Source organism: Hemiscyllium ocellatum, chromosome 39 (genome assembly GCF_020745735.1).
Source record: "Hemiscyllium ocellatum isolate sHemOce1 chromosome 39, sHemOce1.pat.X.cur, whole genome shotgun sequence".
In the NCBI taxonomy this organism is placed as follows: Eukaryota; Metazoa; Chordata; class Chondrichthyes; order Orectolobiformes; family Hemiscylliidae; genus Hemiscyllium; species Hemiscyllium ocellatum.
In genome coordinates, this window is record NC_083439.1 from 1,252,136 (window position 1) to 1,267,390 (window position 15,255).

The 15,255-nt window shown below is 45.8% G+C and overlaps 1 protein-coding gene across 1 annotated transcript in view; it reads left to right on the forward strand.

Moving 5' to 3' along the window:
* Positions 1-410: 410 nt before the first annotated feature.
* The window catches only part of gatm (glycine amidinotransferase (L-arginine:glycine amidinotransferase)), a 50,231-nt gene continuing 35,386 nt past the window's right edge, over positions 411-15,255 (forward strand). The window contains exons 1-2 of the mRNA XM_060852832.1: positions 411-498; positions 7,508-7,723. Of these exons, the coding sequence (XP_060708815.1) occupies positions 430-498; positions 7,508-7,723 (285 nt within the window). The 5' untranslated portion in view covers positions 411-429. The remainder of the gene's footprint in view (positions 499-7,507; positions 7,724-15,255) is intronic.

Consider the following 15,255-nt stretch of genomic DNA (forward strand, 5'->3'; position numbering starts at 1 on the left):
TGGGGGGTGTGTGTGGGTGGGGGTGTGTGTGGGGGGTGTGTGTGGGGGGTGTGTGTGTGTGGGGGGTGTGTGTGGGGGGTGTGTGTGTGGGGGTGTGTGTGTGGGGGGTGTGTGTGGGGGGTGTGTGTGGGGGGGTGTGTGTGTGGGGGGTGTGTGTGGGGGGGTGTGTGTGTGTGGGGGGTGTGTGTGGGTGGGGGTGTGTGTGGGGGGGTGTGTTGCTAATTTTGGGAATGCCCGGTGTGTGTGACGTCAGTGAGAGTCTGTCAACAGCAGCCAATGGGGAGCTGGGGAGGGGTCAGTTTAAATGTGGGAGAGACACAGGGAGGGAGGTGTCTGCAGCCGCTGAGACCCCGGGAGGGTGAGGGGGGAGAGGGAGGGGGAGAGTGTGAGGGAGGGGGGAGAGTGAGTGAGTGAGTGAGGGGGGGGGCGATGATCCGGGTGCGGTGTCTCCGCGGAGGGAGCAGAGGAGCCGAGTCCGCTCATTTCCTCGGGAACCTGGTCAGTATTCCCGGTCGCTGCCGGTCCCGGGGGGTGGGGGGTGTGGGGGGTGAGGGTGAGGGGAGTGAGGGTGGGGGGTGAGGGTGGGGGGTAGGCGCTGGGCAGAGCTGGGGCGAGTCTGACAGCAGCTCCTTCAGAGCGATCTGCAACAAGTGGGTTCCTTGTGAGGACCATCAGGGGCAGAGGTGTACCCCCCCCCCCCCGGGGACCCGGGCTCAGGGACAGGGGCAGAGGTGTACCCCCCCCCGGGGACCCGGGCTCAGGGACAGGGGCAGAGGTGTACCCCCCCCGGGGACCCGGGCTCAGGGACAGGGGCAGAGGTGTACCCCCCCACACACCCCCCCGGGGAACCCGGGCTCAGGGACAGGGGCAGAGGTGTACCCCCCCCCCCCCCCCGGGGACCCGGGCTCAGGGACAGGGGCAGAGGTGTACCCCCCCACAACCCCCCCCCCCGGGGAACCCGGGCTCAGGGACAGGGGCAGAGGTGTACCCCCCCCCCCGGGGAACCCGGGCTCAGGGACAGCCTGAGATACATCACTGTATCTTGTCAACGCCCCACACCGCGCTTTTCACAAAACTTTAAATTGCTCCAACTCTATTCAGTCTTCACAGCTGACCGTCTGAATCTCAGCTTGAACTCAAGCCCCAAAAAGTAAAGGGTTCGCACCCTCCAGGTGTAGGAGGATCGGACTGTCCTTGTCCCTTCACTAAGGGTCTTACCTGGAAGATGGATAAGAAATGGAGCAGGAGGAAGCCATCTGCCCCCTGGGGAATGCTCTGCCATTCAATAAGGTCCGCTTACCCACCCTCGCCGCTTACCCACCCTCGCCGCTTACCCACCCTCTCCACTTACCCACCCTCTCCACTTACCCACCCTCTCATGCAGCCCTTAATTCCTACCTGTTCACTAAGTAGCTTTTAAAAATGTTTACTGAACTAGCGTCAACTCCTTCCCTGGGCAGGGAATTCCACAGATTTACAGCCCTCTGAGTGAAGAAGTTCCTTCTTAATTCAGTCCTAAATCTGCTCTCCCTAATTTTGAAACTATGCTCTCTTGTCCTAGTTTCACCCGCCAGTGGGAACAACCTCTCTACGTCTATCTTATCTATTCCCTTCATAGTTTTATATGTTTCTATAAGATCCCACCCCACCTCATTTTTCTAAATTCCAATGAATATAATCCCAGTCTGTTTGGTCTCTCTTCATAAGCCAACGCCCACAACTGTGGGCGGCACGGTGGCACAGTGGTTAGCACTGCTGCCTCACAGCGCCTGTAGACCCGGGTTCAATTCCCGACTCAGGCGACTGACTGTGTGGAGTTTGCACGTTCTCCCCGTGTCTGCGTGGGTTTCCTCCGGGTGCTCCGGTTTCCTCCCACAGTCCAAAGATGTGCGGGTCAGGTGAATTGGCCACGCTAAATTGCCCGTAGTGTTAGGTAAGGGGTAAATGTAGGGGTATGGGTGGGTTGCGCTTCGGCGGGTCGGTGTGGACTTGTTGGGCCGAAGGGCCTGTTTCCACATTGTAAGTCTAATCTAATCAAACTCCAGAATCAACCTAGTGAACCTCCTCTGTATCCCCTCCAGTGCCAGAACTTCCTTTCTCAAGTAAGGAGACCAAAACTGCATGCAGTACTCCAGGTGTGGCCTCACCAGCACCCTGTACAGCTGCAACATAACCTCCTTGATTTTAAACTTGATCCCTTTAGTATTGAAGGACAAAATTCCATTTGCCTTCCTAATTACCTGTTGTACCGGCAAATCAACCTTCTATGATTCATGTACAAACACACCCAGGTCCCTCTGCGTAGCAGCATGTTGCAATTTTTAACTGTTCAAGTAACTGTTACTCCTACCGAAATGGCTGACTTGACATTGATTAATGTTGTATTGATTAATGTTGTAGCTGAAAATGTGTTGCTGGTTAAAGCACAGCAGGTCAGGCAGCATCCAAGGAATAGGAAATTCGACGTTTCGGGCATAAGCCCTTCATATTCTATCTGCCTGATCTTTGCCCACTTGCTCAAAGTATCAATGTTCCTTTGCAAAATTGCACAGTCCTCTTGGTGTCATCTGCAAACTTTGACACACTACATGTGGTCCCCAACTCTGGGGACATGACACTGAACTCATTTTTCTGCTTGTTTTTTATATTTCAGTTTAAGATGTGAATTCAGAACGTAGATGCAAAAGATGGGAAAGTGTTAAGGCAATCTGGGCCCTCAATGCTGAACACCAGACTGAAACGCTGAACAAATAATTTCTATCTGTTACAGAAACATAAATCTTCCTGAGAACTGTCTAACTAGTGCCCTCATTGCTCAGCGTTAGTGCCCAGTGTGTCTCATTAGAATGGTCAGGGAAGGAATCATGTTTGCAAGCTGAGGAGTGGATCAGGTCACCTACCTCCATGCCCCAAAGATTGTCACTATATTTAGCATGGTCTTTCATTACAGTAGTAACTCGTATACCCTTCCCCTAAGTGAAGTAGATATTGAAGGATGATGAACTTGGTGAGAATCGTGGGTCTGGCTGTATCGTTTTGATTTGGGAGATAGAATAGCAGAATTGAAGGGTGAGTGGTACACTCAACTTGTTTTACTCTGTAACATCAAACCCCTATTCAGAATCTGTCCAGCTTTTACATTCTGTCTTCTGTGCCTGTTCCCCTGAGTTGAGAGCAAAGTAAATGACAGTAACAGATTGTAACAAGTACTTTAAAAGGAAAGCTTATACATTCAGAGGCAATAATTCCCAGGGTTTTTTTAAACTTGATTGGAGCAGCGCACATGATTAAATACCACTTGTGCCCACTCCACTTCGGTGATGATCCAATGCAACTGCATTTCTTGTACTGTTTCCCTCACTCCCGGTCGAAATGTGTCTTCTCTCAAACTGGCCTATTTGAGTTTGAAGACCTACCAAGTGGAAAATTCCAGAAATTCTCTTATAAGCAACAAAGATGCAGGTGTATAACAGCATTAGGATCATTAGACTGCCTGTACCATGGAACAAAAAAGGTATTGTTTTTATTAAATTAAGTTTTGTAAAGGATTTGAAGGTTTACCCTGTTGGTGTTGGGTTGATTTTGTTTCAGTATACTGTACAGAGAAGAGAGTTGAATTCCTTTTTTGAGTAATTGACGCTGGGTACAGGATCACTCCATGATCTTGCTTAGACTGACATTCCCTTTCACAAATGCTTAAACCCCTGAGGGCTAGAATTAGAAACTGTCTAGCCTAGCAACTGCCCTATAACAGCTGGGCCAGAAAAAGACTTGAAAGAGGATCTGTGTCTATGATACTAACAGGGGTATGAGTGACCATAAAAGTTTGAGTGCCCACTAAAAGTCATCAGATTACAAAGCATTAAATTGCCATTCATTCTTTTTCATTTTGTTGGATGACTATCACTACAAGGTTGTAAGTGTAGATAACAGCACAGAGCTTGACCAATGTTATACTTGCAGTCAGGATTCTTGACCAAACCCTTGAAACAAGTGAAGTGTAAACCGGGTTAAACATTCTGCACTCATGCTGCGAATAGCTGAAAGTTAGTTGTACTGTTTATGATGAAAGTGCAATTCTGAATGCATAAATTCAACTCTTCACAGTTGCATTTATTTCTGAATGTAGATTGTGGTGCTGGAAAAATACAGTCCACCATCATTCTTTTGTTGAATTTCTTCACAGTCTGCCTTATATTTTATCAACTGTTCACGAAGCCACATTCACTGATGTATGTGCAGCTCTATTCCCTTGTCCCCTCTTAATGGGATGCAACGTCAGAGTCTTGGTTGTTCACTAGTATCTTGCCCAAAGCTTTCTCCTTAAATATTAAAATGATGATCAGTAACAAGACACTATTAAATCATGTGTTTTTTTTTAAAGTCTTGTACACTTCCCAAATTATCTTCATTTTCTCAAAGGGTTAATTAGATCGTAACCAGGAGCAGGAATTATGGCTAATTTAATTTTCTGTTCCCAAATTTAGGGTTGCTGAAGACTATTTCTGCTCCTGAAATCTTGTCGATGATCCTTGGCATTTGCAGACAGTACTTCGATCACAAATCCACTGATTATTATAAACTCCAACTCTATTTGCTAATGGAATGACAATTCAAATTGATCATAAAACATGAAAATAAATCTGAATTTGAAAAGTTTTCAGGATTATTAGATTAAATGGCAATAGTGTATGTGTCTTGCAGTTGTAATGCCTGCAAAGGTCCTTGTGTAAATGATCCTTTGCTGCTGACTCTTTCAGCCTCTGGATGCAATGCCTGAAGACTCATTCCAACTGCAGACAGAGCTCCCACAAGCACAGCATATCCTCAGCACACAGGGGTTATTTAACTCACCTCTTTCCTGGGCTGGTTAAAAGGTTATTTAGCCTAATCCTGTTGTACAACCTTTAGTTTGTAGTTCAACCGAATGTTACCTCAGAACAACGGGGTCTTGATCAGATGGGCCAAAGGGCTGCAGAGTGGCAGATGGAGTTTAACATAGATAAGTGTGAGGTGCTGCGTTTTGGAAAGGCAAATCAGAGCAGGACTTAGCGGTAAGGGTTGAGAGTATGGTGCTGGAAAAGCACAGCAGGTCAGGCAGCATCCGAGGAACAGGAAAATCAATGTTTCACGCAGAAGTCCTTCATCAGGAATTATTTAATGGTAAGGTCCTAGGGAGTATTGCTGAACAAAGAGACCTTGGAATGCAGGTTTATAGCTCCTTGTAATTGGAGTCACAGGTAGATAGGATAGTGAAGGCGGTGCTTGGTATGCTTTCCTTTATTGGTCAGAGTATTGAGTACAGGAGTTGGGAGGTCATGTTACAGCTGTAACATTGGTTAGGCCACTTTTAGAATATTGTGCGTAACCTTTTCTATCAGAGAGATGTTGTGAAACTTGAAAGGGTTCAGACAAGATTTAAAAGGATGATACCAGGGTTGGAGAATTTGAGCTATAGGGAGAGGCTGATTAGGCTGGGGCTGTTTTCTCTGGAGCGTTGGAGGCTGAGGGGTGACCTTATAGAGGTTTATAAAATCATGAGGGGCATGGATAGGATAAATAGACAAAGTCTTTTCCCTAGGGTGGGGAAATCCAAAACTAGAGGGCATAGGTTTAGGGTGAGAGAGGAAAGATATAAGAGAAACCTAAGGGGCAATTTTCTCACACACAGGGTGGTATGTGTGTGGAATGAGCCGCCAGAGGATGTGGTGGAGGCTGGTACAATTGCAACCTTTCAAAGGCATATTGGATGGGTGTATGAATAGGAAGGGTTTGGAGGGATATGGGTTAAGTGCAGGCAGGTAGGACTAGATTAGGTTGGGATATCTGGGCAGCATGGATGAGTTGGACCGAAGGGTCTGTTTCTTTGCTGTACATCTCTATGACTGAGTTATAGTTAAGGTACATTTCCAAATAATTTTAAAATGTGATGAGCATTTCTACTTCGGCTGCCTCTTCCAACTGAGAGTTCCAAATTCTCATCACTCTGTGGGTAAGACAAAAAAATCCTCAACTCTGCTCTGACCCTTCTACCAAATCCTTGATGATCAAGTTGCCTGGTTCCCTGACCTCTCTATGAAGAGGAATCTAATTTCTCTGTCTGCTTTATCAAGGTCGGTTCATCATCTCTCTCATTTTGGCATCTCGGAATTCTCAGGGATTGCACATGACTGAAGATGTGTGCCAAAACTTTGAAATCTTGATGAGTAGATTTTTATGTTAATCATCTTGGAAGTTTGAACTTCCAACTGGTAATTCCTCCACCCTACCCTCAATGATACTGATCGAGACTCAGCGATTTGGGACACTTCCATATTACTGAACTGAATAGTTACCAGGAAGTTAGATGCATCCAGTCTAACACCTGGGTTATTCCCACAGTTGACTCAACACAACTCTCCCCATGCCACGTGCATCATCGTCCACCCCACTCTCCCGAGCCACCATCCCTCACCCCCATTGATCATCAGCTACACCCCAAACTGACCTGACTCTCTCAAACACAGGACCATTAGGCAGCTTCTGTCGTGAGGAAGAGTGGGATATACTTTGGCTCTACTTTACTCCCACAGAGCTCCCCACGGGCAGGTTTGTGACAGTTGGCATCGATATGCCCCAGTAGGAAAGTGGGCTTGCCTCTGCTGTTCAGACCAATACCTGGTGTCCCCAAGTCCGGGTGCAAGTGGATCTGAAAGACTGGCGAACTACAGTGTTCCAGTGAATTGTCATGGACTCCCTACAGTGTGGAAACAGGCCATTTGGCCCATCCAACCCACAACGATCCTCCGAACAGCACCACGAACCCCCACCTCCGCACTACCCTATCCCTGCATTTCCCAAAGCCAATCCACCTCGCCTGCAGAACTAGGGACTGAGAGGAAACCCCACAGACAGAGAAGGTGCAAACTCAACACAGTTACTCGAGGCTGGAATTGAACCTGGGAACCTGGTGCCGGGAGGCTGCAGTGTTAACCTATGAGCTAACATGCTACCCCGGGGGGATGTTTACATATGTTCAAACTCCATTTGTGGTTGCTCAACCTCTTGAGCTGTGCAAGCAATTGGTGCAGAAAAAAAATCATAAGAAAAATATTTTCATTTTATCTTTCAGATTGGTGTGGGGAGATGGAGGGGAATGTTTGTGTCATATCAGAGATTTCTGCTTTGGGGTGAAGACGAGCAGCTTGTTTCTCTTTTGGAATGTCCTGAGGAATTATGGGGGGAGATGTTTGTCACTCGGTTTGTCACTATCTCCTGGGATATGTACACCCACAGAGATGCCAGCTCTCACTGTCAATCTCTCTCCTTCTTACAAGTTACTGTTAATGTTATACAATGGTATCATTCATACAGGGAATTCTAATCTTTCAGTTCCACAGACCCTCCAATTTCCAACTCTGGGAATGTCATCATCACCAAACCCGAGGTAGAATCCCAGGAGGGAAACCTTCCACAACACCTGCTGATACTTGGGAAGTTTCCAATGGCTTTTCCTTCTTTCTTTCAGCTTGGTCGAACTGTTGCAGGATGGGTGCAGAAATCTTTCCGAAGCACTCAGACTGCCGCTGCTACTGCAGCCAGTGAAAATTCCTCTGTTACTGATCACAAGGATAAGGCAGAAGACTGTCCAGTCTGTTCCTACAATGAGTGGGATACTCTGGAAGAAGTGATTGTTGGGAGACCTGAGAATGCGTGTGTGCCCCCTTTTACAGTGGAAGTCAAGGTAAAGTACACGGTTTTAAGGTGTCTCTCTCATATGTCCATGGTATCCAGAAGAATTGATAATTATAACATGCCACTCTATAGAAATGCTGATTATACTAACCCATTGGCAATTTATTACATTACAATGAAGTTTAACCTGGTTGATTTGCTGACCAAATTGGGAACATTCAGCCAGATACTGACACCAGTCTAAAATTCTAAATTGCTAACATTTTATAAAATAAAAATATATAAATTGTTTTTATTTGCATAAGATCCTGATTTGGAGATGCTGGTGTTGGACTGGGATGTACAAAGTTTAAAATCACAACACCAGGTTATAGTCCAACAGGTTTAATTGGAAGCTCTAGTTGTGGTGTAGTGATTTTTAACTTAGCGAAAGATCCTGGTTGTGTTCCACTGCAATAACCTGACTTTTTAAATTTGTGTTGTTGTCCTTGAAAAGGGACGAAAAGAAATAGACTGATGAGAACCGTGTGTTAGCTTTATCAATGAGACATGGAGAGAACTGCAGCTGCTGGATGTTGAAACCCTGGTTAAGTGTTGCTGGGACGAAGGCTGAAGATTCTGGTCTGGCCATTCCATTCAGCAAGTCTGAAACAAAAGAACATTGAGGGATTTGAAAATTCTGAGTCCAACACATTGGTCACATGATACTGTCTGTACTTTTTTGTCTTGTTTTGAGTAACCAACTGGAGCAAGATTGGAAGAAGATACCTGCCAGGGATTGGCTGATGTCATAAATGCAGAAGCAAAGCAATGGCCAGGAACAAGAAAACAGAAGTATTGGTCAGGGTGGGATTGGCACATAGGGAGAGTCAAGGTGAAAACTATGGGAATTAGTAGGAGGGTGACATTGACTGACCGGTCCAGATTGCTAGGGGAAAGTGAGGACTGCAGATGCTGAAGATCAGAATTGTGTGGTGCTAGGAAAGCACAGCAGGTCAGGCAGCATCTGAGGAGCAGGAATCCTGATGAAGGGCTTATGCCCAAACTGCCGATTCTCCTTCTCCTTGGAAGCTGCCTGACCTGCTGTGCTTTCCCAGCGCTCCACATTCGGTACAGATTGCCAGCCTGGACTTGATGGGCTGAATGGCTTCCCTCATTGCCTGCTATAACTTTGACTCTGAATGAAATGGTATGAATGTTAAGTTTTTGATGGGAATGGATCAGCCCATGTCAGGAATGTAACAGAACGGCTGTTGAAATGAGCATTGAACAGATAAGCTGCAGAATGAAAAACATGTAGTTTCACTAAACTCTCAGGAATGAAATGTATTTTATGTGATGTAGTCTTTGAATACAGCAAAGTGGGTAAAGGATCTCTGCAACAGTAGCACAATTCCAATTCAATTCTATCAAGGAAACATTAAAAAACAGTGCTAGAGAAACACCGATGATTTGACAGAGAGAAAATCAATTAAATGTTTTGAACCCAGAAACCCTTCATCGGAACTGACAGTAGCTGGGAAAGGCTGGTATTTATGTTGATGACCGGGAGGCGGGGGAGTGGAAAGTGAATAGAATACGTGGAGATAACCCAGAGAGAGAGAAAAAGGAGATTGACAGACACAGAGATGGCTGATGATTTGGAGATGCCGGTGTTGGACTGGGGTGTACAAATTTAAAAATAACACCAGGTATAGTCCAACAGGTTTATTTGACAGGATGGCCTCAACCGGAACCTTGGGTTAATGTCACACTATAGGTGACCCCCATTGCACTACACACAGACAGACAGACGCTCCTCACGCAGACCCTCTTTCTCGCTCACACATACACTATCTCAGACTTGTATCTCTTTAGACTCACATACATACACTCTCTCACAGACACCCACCCATAACTCCTGATACCCCCCTCCACACACACGCACAAGTTTATGGGGTGAATTTGTACTTGTAGAATTACATTTTACTTTTTTCAAAAGCTGCATGAATCCATGTTAGATTTTGTAAATCTGCTTTTGGATTAGAATCAGTCAGACCATTATGGCACATGATTTGGTTTTTTAAATTCTGTGCCTTAGAATTGTGTCCTCCACTATCACCTGATGAAGAAGCGTCGCTCTGAAAGCTAGTGCTTCCAATTAAACCTGTTGGACTATAACCTGGTGTTGTGTGATTTTTTTAACTCCATTATGGCACAGACAGCCTCACACAGGACAGCTCACACCTTGAATGCATTATCTGGGCCGACATGACACCAATTGTTAAAAAAAGTTCACTTGAGAATGTCACTTTTATATAAAAAAAATTTGCATATATGAAAGAACTGAAACCAACATGGTCATTCTAAAAGATGAGAGACTTAACAGACAATCCAGGTCTTTTTCAATATATAATTTCAGTTACATCAACCTGTAAGATTTTGCAATAAATTCTGTGTCTTACAATCTTATTCTCCACAATCACCTGATGAAGGAGCAGCGCTCTGAAAACTAGTGCTCCCAAATAAACCTGTTGGATTGTAAGCTGGTGTTGTGATTTTTAACAGATGGCTGATAAGTGAGAGAGAAGTGATGGGTAGGTTGCTAACAGAAAATGTGAACAGTTGAAGGTGGGTTGGCTGTGCTGGAAGCAACAGATATGGACCAGGACCTGGGAATGTGGCCATTTTTGATGGTATAGGGCGAGAGCTTTCAAAAGGAAATCAAAGTCGAGATTAGAGTGGTGCTGAAAAACACAGCAGGTCAGGCAGCATCTGAGGAGCAGGAAAATCGATGTTTCGGGCAAAAGCCCTTCAGGAATGGAACTTTGAAAAGTTGATTGGGGCAGATATTTGCGGGTAAAGAGATGGCTGGAAAATGAGAAGTCTTCAGAAATGAGATAACGAGAGTCCAGAGAAAGTATATTCCTGTCAGGGTGAAAGGAAAGGCTGGTAGGTATAGGGAATGCTGGATGACTAAAGAAATTGAGGGTTTGGTTAAGAAAAGGAAGGAAGCGTATGTCAGGTGTAGACAAGATAGATTGAGTGAATCCTTAGAGTGTAAAGGAAGTAGGAGTATACATGAGAAATCAGGAGGGCAAAAGGGAGACATGAGATACCTTTGACAAATAGAGTTAAGGAGAATCCAAAGGGTTTTTACAAATACGTTAAGGACTAAAGGGTAACTAGGGAGAGAATAGGACCCCTCAAAGATCAGCAAGGCGGCCCTTGTGAGGAGCCGCAGGAGATGGGGCAGTTACTAAACGAGTATTTGCATTAGTGTTTACTGTGGAAAAGGTCATGGAAGGTATAGACTGTAGGGGAATAGATAGTGACATCCTGAAAAGTCTCCATATTACAGAGGAGGAAATGGTGGATGTCTTGAAACACAAGTGGATAAATCCCCAGGACCTGATCAGGTGTGCCCTAGAACTCTGTGGGAAGCTAGAGAAGTGATTGCTGGGCCCCTTGCTGAGATATTTGTATCATCGATAGTCACAAGTGAGGTGCCGGAAGACTGGAGGTTGACAAACGTGGTGCCACTGTTTAAGAAGGGAGGTAAAGACAAGCCAGAGAACTATAGACCAGTGAGCCTGACCTCGGTGGTGAGCAAGTTGTTGGAGGGAATCCTGAGGGTCAGGATGTACATGTATTTGGAAAGGCAAGGACTGATTAGGGGTAGTCAACATGGCTTTGTGCATGGGAAATCATGTCTCACAAACTTGATTGAGTTTTTTGAAGTAACAAGGAGGATTGAGGGCAGAGCGGTAGGTGTGATCTATATGGACTTCAGTAAGGCGTTCAACAAGGTTCCCCATGGGAGACAGGTTAGCAAGGTTAGATCTCATGTAATACAGGGAGAACTAGCCATTTGGATACAGAACTGGCTCAATGGTAGAAGATAGAGGGTGGTGGTGGAGGGTTGTTTTTCAGACTGGAGGCCTGTGACCAGTGGAGTGCCACAAGGATCGGTGCTGGGTCCTCTACTTTTCATCATTTACATAAATGATTTGGATGTGAGCATAAGAGGTACAATTAGTAAGTTTGCAGATGACACCAAAATTGGAGGTGTCGTGGACAGGGAAGAAGGTTGCTTCCAGATTGCAATGGGATCTTGATCAGATGGGCCAATGGGCTGAGGATTGGCAGATGGTATTTAATTTAGATAAATGTGAGTTGCTGCATTTTGGGAAAGCAAACCTTAGCAGGACTTATATACACTTAATGGTAAGGTCCTAGGGAGTATTGCTGAACAAAGAGACCTTGGAGTGCAGGTTCATTGCTCCTTGAAAGTGGAGTCGCAGGTAGATAGTATAGTGAAGGAGGCATTTGGTATGCTTTCCTTTTATTGAACTTTTGAACATAGAACATAGAACATAGAAAATACAGCGCAGTACACGCCCTTCGGCCCTTGATGTTGCACCGATCCAAGCCCACCTAACCTACACTAGCCCACTTTCCTCCATATGTGAAAATGTGTTGCTGGTTAAAGCACAGCAGGTAGCCTCCCTCCCTACCCTTTATCTTAACCTGCCTGGCACCCTCTCCTCATTCCTGATGAAGGGCTTATGCCCGAAACGTCAAATTTCCTATTCCTTGGATGCTGCCTGACCTGCTGTGCTTTAACCAGCAACACATTTTCAACTGTGTTCTCCAGCATCTGCAGACCTCATTTTTTACCCACTTTCCTCCATATGCCTATCCAATGCCCGTTTAAATGCCCATAAAGAGGGAGAGTTCCCCACTGCTACTGGCAGGGCATTCCATGAACTCACGACTCGCTGAGTAAAGAATCTACCCCTAACATCTGTCCTATACCTACCTCCCCTTAATTTAAAGCTATGCCCCCTCGTAATATCTGACTCCATACGTGGAAAAAGATTCTCATGGTCAACTCTATTTAAACCCCTAATCATCTTGTACACCTCTATCAAGTCACCACTAAACCTTCTTTTCTTCAATGAAAACAGCCCCAAGTGCCTCAGCCTTTCCTCATATGATCTTCCTACCATACCAGGTAACATCCTGGTAAACCTCCTCTGCACCCGTTCCAGTGCCTCCACATCCTTCCTATAGGATGGCGACCAAAACTGCACACCATACTCCAAATGCGGCCGCACCAGAGTCTTATACAACTGCAACATGACCTCAGGACTCTGGAACTCAAATTCCTCTACCAATAAAAGTCAGTACGCCATATGCCTTCTTCACAGCACTATTTACCTGGGTGGCAACTTTCAGAGATCTGTGTACATGGACACCAAGATCCCTCTGCTCATCCACACTACCAAGTATCCGACCACTAGCCCAGTACTCCATCTTCTTGTTACTCTTACCAAAGTGAATCACTTCACACTTAGCTACATTGAACTCCATTTGCCACCTTTCTGCCCAGCTCTGCAACTTATCTATATCCCGCTGTAACCTGCCACATCCTTCCTCACTGTCAACAACTCCACTGACTTTCGTATCATCCGCAAACTTGCTCACCCAACCTTCTAGCCCCTCCTCCAGGTCATTTATAAAAATGACAAACAGCAATGGTCCCAAAACAGATCCTTGCGGAACACAGCTGGTAACTGCACTCCAAGCTGAACCTTTACCATCAACTACTACCCTCTGTCTTCTTCCAGCTAGCCAATTCTTAATCCAAACCTCTAACGCACCCTCAATGCCATACCTCCATATTTTTTGCAGTAGCCTACCATGGGGAACCTTATCAAACGCTTTACTAAAGTCCATATACACCACATCTACCACTTTACCCTCGTCCACCTCCTTAGTCACCTTCTCAAAGAATTCAGTAAGGTTTGTGAGGCATGACCTGCCCTTCACAAAACCATGCTGACTATCCTTGATCACATTATTCCTATCCAGATGTTCATAAATCCTATCCCTTACAACTCTCTCTAAGACTTTGCCCACAACAGAGGTAAGACTCACCGGCCTATAGTTACTAGGGCTATCCCTACTCCCCTTCTTGAACAAGGGAACCACACTTGCTATCCTCCAGTCTTCTGGCACTATTCTTGTAGACAACGACGACATAAAAATCAAGGCCAATGGCTCCGCTATCTCCTCCCTTGCTTCCCAGAGAATCCTAGGATAAATGCCATCAGGCCCAGGGGAGTTATCTATTTTCACCCTTTCCAGAATTTCCAACACCTCTTCCCTACATACCTCAAAGCCATCCATTCTAATTAATTGTGACTCAATATTCACATCGGCAACAATGTCCTGTTCCTGAGTGAATACTGATGAAAAGTATTCATTCAGTGTCTCCCCAATTTCTTCAGCCTCCACACGCAACTTCCCACTACTATCCTTGACTGGACCTATTCCTACCCTAGTCATTCTTTTATTCCTGACATACCTATAGAAAGCCTTTGGGTTTTCCCTAATCCTACCAACCAAGGACTTTTCATGTCCCCTCCTTGCTGCTCTTAGCTTTCTCTAGTTCCTTCCTGGCTACCTTCTAACTCTCAATCACCCCAATTGAACCTTCATGCCTCATCTTTACATAGGCCGCCCTCTTCCCTTTAACAAGGGATTCCAATTCCTTATTAAACCATGGCTCCCTCACAAGACCCTTTCCTCCCTGCCTGACAGGTACATACTTATCAAGGACACTCAATAGTTGCTCCTTGAACAAGCTCCACATATCGATTGCGCCCTTCCCTTGAAGCCTAATTTTCCAAGCCACACATCCTAAGTCATGCCTCACCACATCATAATTTCCCTGCCCCCAGCTATAACTCTGGCCCTGCAGTGCACACTTATCCCTCTCCATCACTAGAGGGAAAGTCACCGAATTGTGGTCACTGTCCCCAAAGTGCTCACCTACCTCCAATTCTAACACCTGGCCTGGTTCGTTACCCAGAACCAAATCCAGTATGGCCTCACCTCTTGTTGGCCTGTCTACATATTGTGTCAGGAAACCCTCCTGCACACATTGGACAAACACCGACCCATCTAACGTACTTGAGCTATAGCTTTCCCAGTCAATATCTGGAAAGTTAAAGTCCCCCATAACAACCACCCTATTACTTTCACTCTTCTCCTGAATCATCCTCGCAATCCTTTCTTCTACGTCTCTAGGACTATTAGGAGGCCTGTAGAAAACTCCTAACAGGGTGACCTCACCTTTCCTATTTCTAAGCTCAGCCCAAACTACCTCAGATGGCGAGTCTTCATCCATCGTCCTTTCCACTGCTGTAATACTATCTTTGACAAGCAATGCCACACCTCCCCCTCTTTTACCCCCACCTCTGACCCTACTAAGACATTTAAACCCTGGAACCTGCAACAGCCAATCCTGTCCCTGTTCTACCCACGTCTCCGTAATAGCCACAACATCGAACTCCCAGGTACCAACCCACGCTGCAAGTTCACCTACCTTATTTCGTATACTTCTCGCATTGAAGTATACACACTTCAAGCCACCTTCCTGTTTACAGGCACCCTCCTTCGAGATTGATGCCATGTTCCTAACCTCCCTACACTCCAGGTCTTGCACCCTAAAGCTCCAGTCTAGGTTCCCATGCCCCTGCAGAGTTAGTTTAAACCCCCCGAAAGAACATTAGCAAACCTCCCCCCAAGGAT